This window comes from Pelodiscus sinensis, chromosome 1, assembly GCF_052426305.1.
Source record: "Pelodiscus sinensis isolate ZL-2025 chromosome 1, ASM5242630v1, whole genome shotgun sequence".
In the NCBI taxonomy this organism is placed as follows: Eukaryota; Metazoa; Chordata; order Testudines; family Trionychidae; genus Pelodiscus; species Pelodiscus sinensis.
Window position 1 is genome coordinate 302,380,641 of NC_143052.1, and position 18,545 is coordinate 302,399,185.

At 42.1% G+C, this 18,545-nt stretch overlaps 1 protein-coding gene across 3 annotated transcripts in view; it reads left to right on the forward strand.

The window, feature by feature from the left end:
- STARD13 (StAR related lipid transfer domain containing 13) overlaps positions 1 to 18,545 on the forward strand; it is a 415,654-nt gene that overhangs the window by 157,248 nt on the left and 239,861 nt on the right. For all 3 annotated transcript variants that reach the window (XM_075919190.2, XM_025190209.3, XM_075919191.2), the window contains one exon: positions 14,369 to 14,402. In XM_075919190.2, the coding sequence (XP_075775305.2) occupies positions 14,369 to 14,402 (34 nt within the window). The remainder of the gene's footprint in view (positions 1 to 14,368; positions 14,403 to 18,545) is intronic.

An 18,545-nucleotide genomic window follows, 5' to 3' on the forward strand; every position in this document is an offset into this window, starting at 1 on the left:
ACACAGGACTTGCCTATCTAAGATAATGCCTCTCTCCCTTTGACATATAGTAAAAGCTGTGGTCAGTGGAGGAGCTCAAGCTGGATCCACATTAGGGGGCAACCTGTTTGGTCATCTCCGTGAGAGCTCTGGGGCTTTGCTGCTGCCTTGGACGGGATCAGTCAAACCTGGTGACCTGGGATGCAGGCTCTGGGAGGGGGGTTGGGAGCTGGGGCAGGAATTGGGGTATGGAGGGGTGAAGGGAGCAGACTCTGGGTAGGAATCAGGTTGCCGAAAGGGTGAGGGGATGTGAGTGCAGGAGAGATTCTGAGAAGCAGGCTGTGGGAGGGAGGTTGGGTGTAGGCTACAGGCTGGGGCAGGGGGTGAGAGGTGCAGGCTCTAGGAGGAAACTTGGGAGAAAGATGGGTTGGGAGAGCAGGAGGAGGGGTTGGGGTGCAGGTTGTGGTGCTTGCCTCGGGCAACCCCCTCTGGAAGAGGCTCCTAGGCACAGGGGGCTGATGCATGCTGCTGTCCACAGACACTGCCTCCACATCTCCCCTTTGCTGTGGGGCACTGAGAACAGGAGCAGTGCATGGAAACCCCCCCCCCCCCCACACACACACACACACACCAGACGTCGCAGAGGTGTGTTGGTAGTCGTGTGGAGCGAGTGGACATGCAGGAAGCTGCTCTCGCCAATGATGGCAGTGGGGGCCATTTAAAATCACCTGGGGGTGGCAAGCAAAGCTGGGGGCTAGGCCAGACGTATTCCTGAAGACTGAGCACTATGGGTGCCCCCAAACTACCCCCTCTCTTTGGTCTCTCCCATTGGCTATCTTAGGTGAGGAGCCACCTAGCACGATGGGTTTTGTGAATCCCATTCTTAGGCACCTATCTCCCTCCATTCATTGTACAGGGAGCCTGAGTGCGTGGCTCAGTCTTTGTAAATCCCAGTGATTTTTCTAGATGTCTCCAAGTTAGGCATTGGGACTGGATTCACAAAGGGACTTAGCCACGCGTGTCTGAATGGGAGCTGACATGCTTGGCACCTTAAAGCCTAATCCAACTCCCTTTAACAGCAATAGAAAGGCTACCAGTCATTTCAGTGGGAAATTGCATGAGGCCCTAGCTGACTTGCCAGAGGCCTAGGAACAAGCTAGCAGCAGAGCCAGGAATAGAAAACAAAGCTGAAATTTTTGAAGATGCCAATGGGATTTGGACACCCAATTGCCATTATGCCCAAATCTTTTGGGGAAAAGTTTTCATTCCAAGTCTCCTAACTTGGAGTCCTGTGCTGTAACAGCAGCACAAACCTGTACTGCCGGCACGATGCCAGATCATAAACTGTAAAACAGGTGGGGAACCATTCTTGGGTTGAGGGCCACTAACCATAGAAAAATTAGACGGGGGCCATGCATAAGTGAGAAGCAGAAAATAACACCTCTCTCTGACCTGGTCCCCAAATGAAAAGCAGAAAAAAACCCTAACAAATGTGGTCCCCAACTGAGAAGCAGGAAAAAGGACACACTTCTTAAGTTCCAGCCCCACAGGATAGGTGAGGAGCCACTGAGGCTCAGGACTTATCCCAGGGCTGGACTAACTCTTCTGGGGGTCTGGAGCTAGTAGATTTTGTGCCCTCACAGGACTCTGGGATAGGGCCAAAAGGACAGCAGGGAGGGTGCAGGAGCAGGCTGGGAGTAGAGAGTCTGGGCAGGAGGGAGGGTGCAGGAGTGGGGTGGGGTGTAGGGCCTGGGTGGGAGGGCCCATACAGAAGTGGGCTGCGAATGGAGGGTCTGGGCAGGAAGGTAGGGTGCAGGAGCAGGCTGGGGTGTGGAAGGGGGATACAGAAGTAGACTGGGGATGGGAGCTTTGAGCAAAAGGGGGTACAGGGCCTGGATGAGAAGGGGCATACAGAAGTGGGCTGGAGGTCTGGGGTCAGGGAAGAAAATAGTGGGGAGGAGCAGCTGGGGATATGGGGTCTAGGTGGGAGGCAGGGTGCAGGAGCAAGTTATGGTTGCAGAGTTTGGGCAGGAGATGGGGGCACCTAGCAGGCATAGTTCCTAAGGGGGCACAGCTGTGTCTGTGTGACCCTGCGCACTACACAAAATGTTCCCTGCAGGCACTACACCTCCCCCTTCCTGCACTGCTCCCATTGGCCATGATACTCATCCAATGGGAGCAATCATAGAATCAATAAAATACTTGAACTGGAAGGGACCAAGAGATAAAGTCCAGTCCTCTGCCCTCACGGCAGGACCAAACATTGTCTAAATCATCTCTGATAGATGTCAGTCTAACCTGCTCTTAAATATCTTCAGAGATGGAGATTCCCTAACCTCCCTAGACAACTTATTCTAGTGTTTAACCACCCTGGCAGTTAGGAAGTTATTCCTAATATCCAACCTAAACCTCCCTTGCTGCAATTTAAGCCCATTGCTTCTTGTCCTATCATCAGAGGCCAAGGAGAACAATTTTTCTCCCTCCTCCTTATGACACCCTTTTAGATACCTGAAAACTGCTATCATGTCTCTTCTCAGTCTTCTTTCCAAACTAAACAAGCTCAGTTCTTTCAGTCTTCCTTGATAGGTCATGTTCTCTAGAACTTTAATCATTCTTGTTGCTCTTCTCTGGGCTTTCTCCAATTTCTCCATATCATTCTTGAAATGTGGTGCCCAGAACTGGGCACAATACTCCAGTTGAGGTCTAATCAACACAGAGTAGAGCGGAAGAATGACTTCTTGTGTCTTGCATCCCAGAATCAGGTTTGCTTTTTTTGCAACGGTGTCACACTGTTGACTCATATTTAGCTTGTGGTCCACTATAAACCCTAGATCCTTTTCCACAGTACTCCTTCCTAGACAGTCCTTCCCATTCTGTATGTGTGAAACTGATTGTTCCAATCCTTTCTAAATGGAGTCCTTTGCATTTGTCCTTATTAAATTTCATCTTATTTACCTCAGACCATTTCTCCAGTTTTTCCAGATCATTTGGAATTCTGACCCTATCCTACACAGCACTTGCAACCCTTCTCAGCTTGGTATCATCTGCAAACTTAATAATTGTACTCTCTATGTCATCATCTAAATTATTGATGAAGATATTGAACAGAACCAGTCCCAAGACAGACCCCTAAAAAACTGCACTTGTTATGCCCTTCCAGCATGACTGTGAACCATTAGTAACTACTCTCTGAGAACAGTTATCTAGCCAGTTATGCACCCACCTTATCGTAGCCCCAATGGGGGACAATGCTTTCAGGGAATGTTTTCCTATAGGCTACGTCTACACTGGCCCCTTTTCCGGAAGGGGCATGTAAATTTCAGCAGTCGTCGTAGGGAAATCCGCGGGGGATTTAAATATCCCCCGCGGCATTTAAATAAAAATGTCCGCCGCTTTTTTCCGGCTTTTAGAAAAGAGCGTCTAGACTGGCCCCGATCCTCCGGAAAAAGTGCCCTTTTCCGGAGGCTCTTATTCTTACTCTTCAAAGTAAGAATAAGAGCCTCCGGAAAAGGGCACTTTTTCCGGAGGATCGGGGCCAGTCTAGACGCTCTTTTCTAAAAGCCGGAAAAAAGCGGCGGACATTTTTATTTAAATGCCGCGGGGGATATTTAAATCCCCCGCGGATTTCCCTACGACGACTGCTGAAATTTACATGCCCCTTCCGGAAAAGGGGCCAGTGTCGACGTAGCCATAGTGTACAGATCCACTTCCTCTCCCTGCTAGTCTGCAAGCCAGATCCAGCCCACAGCTTGCTTTGATCAGGCCTGTGAGGGAGCCTGCACTACTGCTCCAACCACAGTGCCCCCCCTTGGGGCTGAAGCATTTGCCTTGCTGGGGCAGAGGAGAATCCCAAGCCTCACAGGTTATGTCAAGGCAAGCCCCAGGATAAGTCAGTTCCACCCCCCCTGCTCTAAAGGGTTATAATCATGTTGGTCTCAGAATATTAGAGAGACCAGGTGGGTGAGTGCCTGTTGGTGAGAGGCAGAGGCTTTTGAGCTACACAGCTCTTGTTCAAGTCTTCAGATTATAAACTGAAATAGACTGTGTATTTTTCTTTCCATTGTTTTCGTATCCTTCAATTTGTGCTTTATTGCTTAATTAGATCTTTAAAGGCTTTAGTTTATAAATTAGACAGTTCTCAAAATATTATAACATACTCTGTACTTATTAGAAATCTTCATCCAAATCATGCCATGAAAGATCTTTGCCTAATAGTAGACAAAATAACTTTTTTGAAAGCATTGAAATTGATTTAAGAGTTGGCCTTAGCATATGTTCTAAAAGCTTATTAAAGATCTGAACAGTATCAGAGCTAGAGTATGAGAATTGCTTTGTTCATGGAATGTGCAGGTGCGCTGACTCAGGCTTTGCCCTAAAGCATGCAGCTTTTAGCTCTTTTGTGTACAGTTTTGGATACAAATTTAGTTAGTGTTTAAGCACATGCTTAACATGAATCACATGAATAGCCTCATTGATTTCCGTTCAGCTCCTCACAGGCTTACAGTTATGCATGTGTTTTAAGTGCTTTACTGAATCAGGACAATAATATGTCCCTATTGAGTACAAGAATTCTCATTACCAAGTATGGCATGAAATTTTACAGCTGGTCTCCTCTCTCTACAGTTGCCATACTCAGTTATTAGGAGTTTGCTGTATGCCTCCCCCTTGCCTAACTTAAGAATCACAGATATCCTAAGCAAAAAGCAGGACAATGTAGCACATTGTCCTGCATTTTGCTTCAGCTACCCCAGACTAACACGGGCTACATTTCTATCAGATATCCTAAGTATTGCTTTGAGACAGAAATTGCAGCTATCTAAATTTCAGAGGGGTAGCCATCTTAGCCTGTATCTGCAAAAACAATGAGGTGTCCTGTGGCACCTTAAAGACTAGCAGATTTATTTGGGCATAAGCTTTCATAGGTAGACACTTCTTGTTTTAGCTATCTAAATTGAGTCTGGTCTGCTGCTAGAAGCATGTCAGACTTAACCAGAGGGCCAACAGACTTGCCGGGCCCCCGGGCATGATGGGGGTGGGGGTGCTCAATATTCCTGGAAGAGTTGGGGCCTCAGGTGGTTGGGGCAGCCAGCCCTCTGCACCACTCGGACCATGTCATGCCATGGTCCCTCCTGCACCCCCAAGTGGCACTTGGATGATTTAAAGGGTCCTGTTGTAGCAGCAGTGGAGGCTGGGAGCCCCAGACTCTTTTAAATCACCTGGCCCCCAGGCAACTATCCCCTTCTCCCCCCAACCACTCTACATTTGCCAGCCTGGACTTAGTTGCATCCATTTCCAACAATGGATGTTATTGCACTATGAAATTTTCATTTTGACTTATGATAATTGAAAATTCATATTTTCATAAAGTTCAGTGTCCTTAAACAGAAGAAGAGAGGCTGATTTATAAAACAGCCACTATTGATACTGTAGATCACAAGAAAATGGACTTCTGCGCTTGCTCTCTTTTGGCCTGGAGCAAAACGAGGTGCTTCCAATTGTTCAGCAGTTTCTGAACTTGGTTAATAAAGAGTTTACTTTGAATTTATGCGCTAGAAAGACTGTTCTGTTGGCTGGAATACATTAAATTCTTCATGAGGAAGAGAGAGCTATTAAATCTACAAAAGAGGCAACATGTCATTTAAAAAACAATTCTTTTAAAAATGCAATAGTGCCAACTTCTAAACGAATAGGAAACTACGCAGGCAGTCAGAGAAAGCTGAATACAAATTGAAAGTGATATAAAATAGGTCTCCAGTAAAGAAATGTCACGCTGGCCTTAACTTACTACTGAACCGACCCTGAGGCTTTTTAAAGAGTAGGGTTTTTAGAGGGCCTCTTTCAGTTTTCTCTTACCCTTACCTATCCTGTAAGGGTGCATCTACATTGCACTGTAGGTCGAAATAAGATTCACAATCTGAGCTACGCAAATTGCGTATCTTATTTTGATATTTCGAAATAGCTTATTTCAAAATGTGATGCTGTCTACACAACACTTATTTTGAAATAAATCGCTATTCCGAAATGTCCCTTACTTGTGCAATGAGGATTACAGGGACATCGGAATAGCAACTCTGTTATATTTCGAAATAACAGGCACACTCAAAAGATGTGGAAATGATACAAGGAAGCCGACAGGGAGACAGCCGCTCCAGGTCTCTGATCAAGGTGTGGAGAGAGGTTTCATGCTCTGGGAAGGGGCAGAGCATCTGGTGAAAGGGGTAGGGCTAGAGGCATCCAGCCCTTAGCACTGCCCACAGCATGCCACACCAACCTCCCACCAGCCCACAGAGTCTCCAAGAGTGCACCAGGTGGCACTCTAGGCTACGTCTACACTGCAATGCTATTTTGGGATACCAGTGTATTCCGAAATAGCCATCCCACGTCTTCACAGCAAGCCCATTATTTTCGGCTTGCTATTCCGACATCCCTGTAAACCTCATTCTACGAGGAGTAAGGGACGTTTCGCAATAGAGCTTTATTTTGAAATCTGGTGTTGTGTAGACAGCACCAAATGACGAAATAAGCTATTTTGAAATAGCATCGCAATTAGATACACAATTTGCGTAGCTCAAATTGTATCGCTTATTTCGAGTTATGGTGCAGTGTAGACGCACCCCTAGTGGTGATCTAAAGGGCCCAGGGCTCTGGGCACTGCCACAATAGTAGTAGTGGTGGTGGCTGGGAGCCCTGTGTGCTTTAGAATCGCTGGGCCCTGGGGCAGCTATCGGCTTTGTTCTGCCCCCTCCTCTTGTTGGCAGGCATGAAAGAACATCCCAAGAGTCAAGAGACAGAAAATTGAGCTCTGGAGAGGGGAAGGATTTTAAATCACACTTTGAGATTTTGCCTGATTTTGTTAACACCTGTTTAACTTCAGTGCCAGATACATATTTTGGATAAAGAATGCATTGGTGCAGGGGGAGGGATGAGAAATAAATCTGCACCCAGATTTTTCCTATGCTCTAGTGTTAGGGCAGAGCCCACTTCCACCTCTCCACTCCCACCCCCAAAAAGGCACACGTAGGGATAGACACCTCCTCAGCCACACAGAGTAAAGCAGCTCGACACTCACAGAAATGGAGGAAGGAAGTGGCAGTGAATTCCCCCCTTATACACCACACTTTGCCTCTGTTTGGGGGCCAATGCCTCCCTCTAAACTACACCCAAGATGGATTCCCTCTCTTTCTCCCGACAATGCAGTAGACTCCACCCATGGTTTAGCAGGCACGCTTTGAGTTCATTGCCCAGGCAAGAGGAAAAGCTCTGTGTCAGCTCAGTCATCAAGCTTGTCTCTTTAATCCACCTTGCCACTCTTGAGCGTTCTGTATCAACCCCTTTTGGAATTTGTGAATCTGTTGTAAACCACAGGAACCTTTTGTTCTCCATCGAGCGGTGTCCCGATGGGTGCTCCACTCAGGTCTTGGTGCATCCGCGTGCTGCTGATCAGAGAAGTTTTGCTCAGCAGTGCCCCTCATGCGGTGCCTGTGCACTCTGCCTCGCGCTGCTGTTGTTTGTTGGGTGTGCACGAGGCACAAGCCTCCCTCAGTTTCTTTTCTACCGTCCTCGGCTGAAGATGGGATCAGAGCAAATTATGGTTGTATCTTGAACAAATCTGCGGCGGTACGGTTTATTGAACATTATGTGAAAGTACAAGCAGGAGAAAATAAGCTTCACTATTAGTTACATAATTTAAATATTTTGAAACTACATTCAGCCTGGGTCCAAATTTAGCAGACAAAGCAAACCCTTCATATCTGCCATCCCTGTCCCCCTATAACTTTGTGGCTTCATTCACTCACATCAATCAGATAGGTCAAGGTCCAAGGCATGTGTGATAATAACTAAATCCCACTTAACAAGATCAATGAGGAACAGCATTAAGCAAAATGTGCCATGTCAGCCTTTTGAGAAGATGAAATATGAGAAGCAAAAGTATTGCTGAGTAATGGTAACCAAGAAGCAGTGCTTCTCTAAGTAAAACAAACCCACCAAATCAAATATCACGTCAGAGCAGCAAGTCACAGAAAGAATAAGTCACATATGATCATGGAAGAGATTTACTCTCCCCTTCCTCCTTTTTCTGAGTCCTTTCTGCTTATGTTTCATATACTGTCAGCAATTGAATGTTCCTGAAGCACTAAATATAAAACTTTGTCCTAAATGACCCTGGTTCTTAAAACTTGCATCTAGCCTCTAGTGTGACAATTTTTTGGAGTTTTATGGACCAGATTATCAAGCGCTGGAAATCAGCATAGGTCCATTCTGTAAATTAATCAGAACATATTGATGTTTAAATGGATACATGATAACTTTCTAAAATGGCTCCTCCACCTAGGGATGCAGGGCCTGGGGCAAACCCTCCCCCACCCACTACAGGCTCCACTTCCACCTCACCTCTGCTCCATTCCCACCCCGTCCCTGAGCAATACAAGATGGGGGATTAGCAGGGGGCCTGGTAAGTGGCGACAGCAGGAGTCAGTTCCCTGCTCGCGCACTCATCACTGTGATGGGAGCTAGAGAAGAACAAAACACAGCACATGTTGTTTATAGGAAAAAAGCAGCTCAGAGCCATCTTATGCATAGGATTGTTTGCCATGGTCACTCCAGGCCCCACACTTTGGGGGGCTCCACTGTGGCCACCTCAACTGTCCTATGCATGGGGTCCAGCAGGGCCCAGGGATTACCTGGGGTCTGGCACAGTGGTGGCAGGAGCCAGAGTGACTTGGCAGCCTGTCCATTCCACCCCATCCTGTTGTCCACTCCCAGCCCACTGTGCTCCACTTCTCCATGGTGTTAGGAAGCACCATGCCCTGGGCCTGGGGCATTTTGCTTCCTGCTGCCATGGTAAAGTCTATGATGTCTATACTGGTTTTTAAAATCTTTTTATGGATCACCTATGACAAGGATCAAATCCTACGTGCCTTACTCTGGTGAGTATGCCCGTTTGAAGTCAAGTATACTGACCTACATTTGGCTAACCTAGAGTTGGTTTATAGACCGCTATAAAATGCAGGTCATGCGACTTTCCCACAGCAGCCAGAATAGTATTAATTATTTTTATTATTTGTACAGTATCAACATTGGGCTAGGTGTGTATATCTAGGGTCCTGAGGTAACATACATCACTCACTAGGTGTCATAAGCTGACATGGAAAAAACCTTTTAAAGTGTTTGTTCAGAATTTTTGTTTAACATGGGGCCATACAATAGAGTCTCTAGTGAACATTACTTGGTTTGGCCTCCAGTTAGAAATTTACATGAACTCTAATTGATTATTTAGGAACCAGTTGTTATTATAATGAAGGTCATATGATTTATAATCTATTTTCTTTGAGGATTGTCTAGGGACATCATGGGCCCAGTCCTGCCATAAATAGTCCCATTGAAGTCAATTATTCATGGAAGGAAGGGGACCAGGATTTGATCCCATGATAGCGTTTCCTTGTAGATGGTTTTCCTGACCAGTGGAGTATGCTGTTAATGCCGTATTTAAACTTTATTTTGAGGAAAATCTTGAGTCCAGTAACTTGGTACACACTGTTCCATATTGCATAGTCCTTGTTTCTACCCTCCAATAGCTTCAGCTCTCTGTGTGGTGCAGATCACCTTGTGTATTGGAAAACTGCCTGATCTGTTAATATCACGCATTGGAGAGCGGAATGGAATCCTGAATGATTGATTTGTCTTAGAAGTGTCAGAAGATAGTAAGACACAAAGGCACAGATCCTCAAGATATTTAGGAATTTGAGAATGTGGCCTAAAGTTCTTTATTTGGAATAATTACATAGTTCTGCTATCTGAGTTTTCATTCTTTCCTTCTTGTATCAGTCTTGTTAAAATGTTTAGCAAAAATGCTAATCTGGTGACTCAGTTTTGTATGTGAATTTCTAGATTGCTCCTTTAGAACTCTGTGTGTGTGTGTGTATAATTTTAAATTAATGTCTAGACAATTGATCAATATTAACCAGCATGATTTCCAGTGAATATTAGCAGTAAAGTTAAAACTGCTGTCCTTTCATAACTGTAAGTCAACAAGAAAAGTCATCCAACTATATTATATGCCATCTTCAGACAACATTATACTTCAGAACTGTGCTGCAAATTTTTCACATAGAATGTAAATCCATAGTATGGAATAGACAACCCTTTTTATTAATATCAGATGTCAAATGGACCTGACAAAATCCCAGAGTTTTAGACGACAGTGATATTTTTGAGTTACTATCTATGTTGAATGAACTTGGCTTTTTATTGAATGTCTAAAGAGTCACTTTCATGTTGTACAAATAAGGCGATTGCTTTTTTTTCTTCTTGAAGGAGTGATTTGCTTGGAATCAGTGACTGGAATTTGACAGATGTTCTCAAATACCACTGTCAGTTTTGAAATGTTTGCAATTTGAGTTTAAAATGGCTAATAATTAATTAAATTTGATGGGGGAAGAGGAAAGTATTTTTGGACACAATTGTCATTTTGGTGAAAGTGACAGGTGAAGTTGCAGGACATTGCAAAATCATTGTGCTGTTGCAGATTACAATAATGCTGAGTCCATTAGAGTTCCCATTTCATAGTCATTTTCATTGTTGGCAAAGGCTTTTATGTGACAAGAAGCTTACAACGACAAAATGTTACATTATAGAATCATCTAATTCCATTGTACCATGTGGATTTCATGCTCACATGATTTATGCATGTCAGATCATATGTACATTTGAGGAAAAAATCTTTTAATGAGCATGCTGATTTGTTTTCATTGATAGGTTTATATTACTGGAGTTTTCCTCCTATCTTCGTTTCCATATCATTCTAAGTGCTCTTAACTTATACATGTAAAAGGACCATCTTTAGGATTTTGGATTATTCTTAGGGAGGGGTGCATCTACACTGTCTCCTTTTTTCTTTACTTTCCCCATCATTATGAATCTTCATTTTTCATACTCTCTTTTGTACCACATCCTAAATATTTTTCCCTGATTCAGAAAGGTGGCTTCAATGGAACCAAACACATACTTAAAGTTATGTGTGTTTTAAAGTATTTTGCTGAACCAAGACTTTTATCTCACTGGCTCAGCATAGTCAAGGAAAGGCAGCCGGGCCCCCAGTGGAGCAGAGACCAATGTTCTCAGACTGTAGACCCAACAGGTGAGGAGCTATTCACTAAATTGCTGGCTGTTCTGAGAGCAGAGAGATCATGTACACAAACATGTCAAGGGGTTTAAAATGGAGCTAGAGAATAACCCCCCACTCAAGTGTCCCATACTACATATCATTTTCTAGGAGCTAGAAGACCAAGAACTCGGAGTTTTAACTTAATTCACAGTTGCTCCTAGTGAACTCAATCCCCTCCCCTTAATCATAGATTTCTTAGATTCCATTAACCAGAGTTTATCGTTGTTCTGTGATCATAAAACAAAATGAGTCTGAATCTCCCCTCTCTGAGGTAAATTAGATGTGAACCCCTTGAGGTCACCTGATTGGCCTGAGGGCAGAAGGGGGAGTGTGCAAAATCTTCTCCCACCACCAGGGGCAAGGGCACCGAAAAGGGACGGGGAGGTGGAGGCAGCAAAGGTTCTCTTGCATCCCCAGACCAATCATGGTCTGTGAGTGGGGAAGCAGGGAAGTATCCTGACCCCACCCTTTCTGCTTGAGGCCCCGCCCCATTTGTTGTGGCCTGGGGCCATTAAAAAAATTTCTGAAATTATTGCCACCACACTAAGGTGCCACAGGACTACTTGTTGTCTTTACACGTTAATTTGGTAATGTTATGGGGCTGCTTAAACTTGACATAACTTAGGGCCTCCGCATATCTTAATCTGGCTGGGGCCACCTGCGTGGGCCTGAAGCCCTTAGCTTCTACTTTGGTCCTCCCACCTGGGGTGGCGGGGCTCACATGGGTTCTGGCTTCAGTCCCGCCTCTTGGGGTTGTGTAGTAATTTTTGGTGTTGGAAGGGGTTGCAGTGCAATAAAGTTTGAGAATCCCTGGTCTATCTGTAAACTCCTGGTTTCTGTATTCTGGTTTTTATAGCTCAAGTAAATGGTTTTATCAATGCAAGATACTTGTCTTTAGATTCTATTTCACACTTTCACTTACAAAATTACTACAGCTGGAGCTGTTGAATTATTTCTTTGTTATTCAGAACAGCAGGTGCTGGAACAGCCTTTTGGCTTGACTTGCACTAACCTAGTCCATGCTTTCTGGGGATTTGATTGGATTTTGCCATGCAGTTCAGATGGGATGCTAGTTCTCCAACCAGTGTATTTTATTACACAGTCAGTTATATAGTGCCTTATTATTATTATTTCCATAAATTGCTTTTAATCTGGCAGATGTCTGTTGTGTCTGGGTTTGTTCCAACTACAATTTGCATTTTTTGTTCTTATGCTGTTCTAAAAGTCATTGGAAGTTGTAGCCTGACTTTGTATAATAACTGGTGCTCCTAGGGCTATGCTAGAACATTAAAACAGGGGCAGGACTACATTGTTGTTTTGATTTATACATACTGAGAAAGTACTTATGACTGGACATAGGAACTCTGACTAATTTAAAAGCACAAACTAAATCATACAATAAAATCCTGGTCACTTCCTCAAATGATGTTAAATGATATAAACAGTGACCAGAACCCTCTTCCACTTACGTTTGGTTAGAAGGTTGGAAGCTCTTATTCTGGAGCTGAAACTAATTCCCATTATCTATGATTTTGTCCTCTTAGAGTCAGACTCTAGCAATGAAACGAAAACTTAACCACTTGCCAAAATGGAAACTGGTGCTGGATGTGGCCGCCTGTTTTTGAAGCAGTGTGTCTCACTGGGAGCACGTTACACCAGTGCTTCATGCTCTAAAATGAGTCTGTAGATGAAATATGTTTGTCAGCCTATAAAACCCTTCTTTCTTAGGCTTGCCTGCTTGAGAGCACTGCTTTCCCTGAGCCATACTGAGAACACCCCAGTTTAAAAGACTCAGCGCTGGTGGTGTTTTCCATATACAGCTCTCAACTTTGTAATACTCACTTACTTCTGTTCCAAAATAACCAGAATTAGGGCAATGTCTATCTGTGTTTCAAAACTGCTGGAGAAAATTGAAAGATATTTGGGACTGACGTCATCTATCTAATACTGGTTATCTTTGTTCTTTAGATTGGGAGAAAATGGCTAAACCCTCCAATTGCTTTCTCCAATTGAATACTAAGGAGGTCAAAGTGTATCACTGTACACAGTTAACTAATGAGCCTGGGCTCATTGGTTAACATTCACAGTTACACAAAGACTCCCAGTACACACAGGGAGCTGGCTTGAAAGTCAGCTCTCCACATGCACCAGCTCCTGGGGAACCACCCGTCCCTCCCCCGCCCCTCATACACAACTGCTGAATTCTTCAGCGGTTACATGGTTAATTAATTAGACACATTTTAACATCCCTATTGAGCACCATCATCTAAATCACTGGATTGATTTTATAACCAGCTAGTTCTTCTGCCTGTACCATCTGGGAATTGGGTGGTATCCCTTTGAATATCTTATGAGCCCTCTCGAGGACATCCTTGTATTCTTCTGCAGAAGTGAGGCCTTCTAGGCTTCTGTATAGATAGTAAACATGGTTATTTAGAATCCAGCTCTGTCCATGTGGTTTCAAAGTGGTTGGGGTTAGGTTGAGTTAGCTAATATTTGTTAATTAAGTACTGTTAAATCTCACTTACATGCTAAGCTAAACCTGACCTAGCCTTGACCACTTACGCTTAGACAAAACCTAAGCTGTGATCATAACAGGGCTTTTTACAGTGTCAAATTGTCTTGCAATATTTTGTAGGATGGGAAAGCAACTCCATGCTGTCTCACCTAGAAAGGGGGGAGGGAGTTCTAATACAAAAGTAGAAAATTTGATAACATTTTGTATTTAAGGGAAGAGCTTTGTGAGGTTTCAGTAAAACTTGTATACACATTAAAAGCTGAGGACACTTTTTTAAAGTTAAGTTTGTATGGAGTGATCCTCATCAAGGTTGGAGAGGCAGAATTTGATGGAAGAGATGCTTCTGGGATAGAGGTGCAGATGGTTATCACATCATAGCAGGACCATAGAATGCACAATAGCTAGACCTAGGAGTGGCTGCCCCTCAAACAAACTTCAGATTCTGTGAGGTTCTCATATGGAATCATCTTGGTATCCAGAAGGATCAGTTCAGCCTTTTGGTTTAGACATAAATTGGGTGAAAATTAAGCTTAAACTTGTCCCTACTGCCTTTAATTTAAAAGCTCTGGGTTGTACTGACCCACACAAGATGGTGATATTTCCAAGTTTAAAGTCCATTCTTATGTTTGCCATAAAACCATATTTTGACCCTTTTGGGGGAAAATGTGTTCTTGTTAAAACTAAAACTAAAACTTATTTTTTTACAGGTGTTGTCTCAGAAGCTAAGCAAAGAGAAAGCAGGTAAGTCCATAGTCTTTTGCAAAAGACATTTTACTAATTTTAAGTTATACCCAAGTAAAAGTTTCTTGAGAAACTGGGTAGACACTTTAAAAGAATATACATGTTAATAAAACATCTGTGGGAATATGACATTTTATACTAGACTACATGTCTTTTGGTGCTATTGTTTTTTACTATTGTCTATGAACATGGGGTATGTGTGTACCTATATTATCTAGCCACTGTTAGGCCATAGGGAAGTTGCAAGTTCTGCTACTTTGGAATTACAGCTTGTAAAGTAGGTTCTGAAATGTTATGATAAAATAAAACATTTCTAAAGAGCCAGTGTCCATGATGTGGAATTTGACAGTATGCCAGCATCTGGCCTCTTTCTTGCCATTATTTAAAGTGTATTTGTTTAGCTAGGAGTTTGGTAAACCATTTATGGGACATTAAGGAGGGGTCAGTGGCAGACTGATGTGTCCATTAACTATTGGTAGTACCCACTTATTTGATCAGTACAGGGGAAATTGTAATTAATTGTAAGTACGTGGGGCACACAAATTCACAGCATTGGTCATTACGCTTGTAGAAATAAATACTTAGTAATCCATACTTAGTGTGACTACTAGGATCTAGAACAATGATTTGTGCACAGAGGTCCTCATTCATCATGGCACTGAAATATATATTCAAATCCCATTGATTTCATGAGTCCAACTGATTTCAGTGAGATGTAAGCCTGTGCGTGAGTGCTTTGCTGAAATAAATCCAGAGCTCTTTAGTAAATTGTAACTGAGAGCAATGAAGAAATGTAGAAAACTGCAGGTATTTCCAAAACATTTCTTAATAACAGTAATAGACTATTGAAAAGAAGCCTAAAGAATGACTTGGTGAATCCTTATTGTCACATAACCTTATGTCCATCAGAATCAAAATCATCAAGTATGGGATCTCTGGATCTGCACTACTCCGAAAAAAAGTGTTTCCTTTTACTTAACCAAAGTGCAGTGATTATGCAATACATGCTGATTAACCATCAAGCACTTTTATTATTTTCTCCATGTTACCCTACTTCTCTTTATCTGGCCGGTGGACTGGTTTGAGCATGCCCTCTAACCCTGTGATCTCTTCTAGATCAAATTAGCATCTGTCCCCGCTCTTTCTATTCCCAATTGCATCTTCTGTTTTTCCAAGGACTATTTTAACTTTGCTAGAAAGAGATGAGCAAATCATTTTTGCAGCCAATGTCACTGGCTCAATGGATCAGCTGGCAAAGGTGCTGCTTTAGCCCAGTGGTTGGACTTTAGCCTAAGAAACTGAAGACTTAATTAGCAGGTCTCTGCCCATCTATTTTGCCATTGTGTCAATGAAATGTGATGGTTGTTCATCATGCTACAGTTCTCTTATGTTTTTGTGTTTGTTAACTTAATCTACTGGATCAGTGATATTTTTGAGGAAACAACATTGATACTTGCCTATGAAATATAAGTATAATTTATTCTGAAGGTGAACAGCTTCCATAGATGCTGATATTGATGTAATAATAAAATGTTTTCTCCAGTTCTTTATTGAAATATCTATTTGAATCAAATGCTCTATGATGCACTGGAGACTGAAATCTTAAGGGATTTATATGCATGTAAAATTTTAAGCAAAATGGAGTATTTAAACAGCATTTCCAATATTTTGACTCTGATACATTTCTTAATTGCTTTTCTTTTATGATAATATATAATTTGCCTTTGCAAGAGAAATAAAATTTATTACCCATCTTACAGCTGGGGAATGCTTGCTGCAAATTGGATAACAATAGGCATTGTGACAAGTGATTTTTCTGTGACAGTTTGATCACTGAAGTGGGACTTTATCCATGGAATAGAGCTAGTTGGGAAATTTTCAATGAAACTATTTTTCTTCTGAAAATTGAAATTAATCAAAACCAAAACTTTTGGCAGAAAGTCTGTTTAAACAAATTTAGCATCTCATTTTTTTGGGGGGAGGGGGGAGGATTTATATATAACTGAAATATCATGTTTTTATATTTTCAGAAGAAAAAGTGTTTTCATTCTGATATGACTTTGTTTTGAAACTTAAGTTAATTTATAGTAAAATAAAATGTAAAATGAGCAAAATCAAAATGAAACTTTTTGAAATGATTGAAACAAAGCATTTCAATTGATTTGAGCTGAAATTTGTTTTTCAAATTTTTAGTTCACAAAAATTTTCAAGATTTTGACTTTATCCCAATTCAGAGTGGGGAAAAAATTTTTGAAATCTGAAAAATTCGGTTGGGATTGGAAACCAATTTTCTACCCAGCTCTGTTACACAACACTTGCATTTCCCTACCACTGTAAATTTCCTTATTATTATCCATTATAGATCAATACTATTTTAAGTGAAGTATTTGTAAAGGAGAACAGACTTTGCAAAAATCCATATTTAATGCAATACCAAGCTTGTGAATTTAAGCATAATGAAATTAGGAATTTAAGGTTTGTGTTGCAAAATAAACTTGTCCACAATGGACATGCTACCTATTAAGATGTATTTTGAGCAGGTGAAATAGGTAGGAATAAATGGTCAGTTTTTACAATGGAAAGATGTAAATAGCGGGGTCCCCAGGGATTTGTACTGGGACCAGTGCTTCAATATATTCGTAAGTTATCTGGAAAAAGGGCTAAATAGTGAAGTGGGAGACTGTGCATACAATGCATAATTATTGAAGAGAAGAAAGTCCCCCAAATGTCACCCCCCCACGTTTATTTCTTGGCACTCCTGTCTTTCTCTTTCCTTGATATTCCTCCTCATTCATTTTCCTTAGTCACCACTTCCACATTCCTTTCATTTTCCCCTTTGCCCTTTCTTTCACTTTTCTTGACCCTTTCCTCTTTATAGACTCCTTCCCTCTTCTTTCAACTTGTGTGCCATACTCCATTTTCTCTTCCTTTATGGTTATCGTTGCCTAAAAATGAATTCTCAGTGGTTCATCAGCTTCCCCGCCCATCACCAGGCTACCAGTTGTTTAGCAGGGAGTCCTCACTTCCAGCCTGAATAAGGAAGTTGCCTATGAGCCAGTGATGAGTAACAGTGCTACAAGAGTGCTGGGCAAAAGGAGTTTGGATTAGAAATCAAGTCCTTTTTCCTGTCATTGGTTGGCACTGGCACCAGTGTTCCTCGGGTCAGGTCAGGGGCATACATACGTTATTTTCCACATGTAAATCTCTCCACATGTAAATAGCGGGGTCCCCAGGGGTTTGTACATTTTTGTCAGTGAGGGGAAAATACTTTCCTTTGTACTGCTTTTTCTTTCTTTTCTTTTGCATTTCTTAGCTTTCGTAAATAAATAAAAGATGTTTGGGAGGCCATTTTCCTGGAGTTTCAGAGTGAGTTCATTGCAGTATGTTTATCAGAATACTTAAAATGTTTTCTAAGAAAAGCTTCAGCTGCACAGAGTCACTTGGCCCCCGTGGGAAACCTTCTATGGCAGACCAATGTTGTTAGAAATGTAGTGAATGACATGCTAGCAACTCTGTTAGCACAGTGCCCTAAGAATATGGCAAAATTTCTATATGTGCGAATTTTTAAAATAATGTTCTGCTCATTAAAGATGATATACATTAGGAGACAATATTAAATACTGGCAAGAAGTGAGCTAGTAAAAGTACTCCAGTTCTACTTTCTGATTCATTTCCATGATACTGTATGCTATACTATAAGAGTTTCCACTTCTGAACAACACATCTAACCTTTGGAATCAAACTCACCACAATGATTTTCAAATAACTTAAACAATAAAATAGAGGATCCTTATTTCCAGAGGAAAAGATGGATTTTCTCTAGGTTTGGAATTCACATTTCTGTACAGTTGTGGGTGATTGTACCTATATCACAGTTAATTACACTGATTGCATTTGTAGCCCCAGAAGCTCTTCATCTTTTAGTAAAGTACTTTGGCCAAAATGTTCAAACTTGTCATACACCCAAATAAGCACCCAAATAAAGGCCCAAATTGTCAGGGGTATTGAGGAACTGCCACCCATTCCCAATGACTAATAGCAGTGCTCCTGAAAAACCTGGCCACTTATTATGTAATTTTGTAGCACTAAATTAATGACTACTTATTAAAAGCTGTAACCATGGCTAGATCTACACCACAGAGT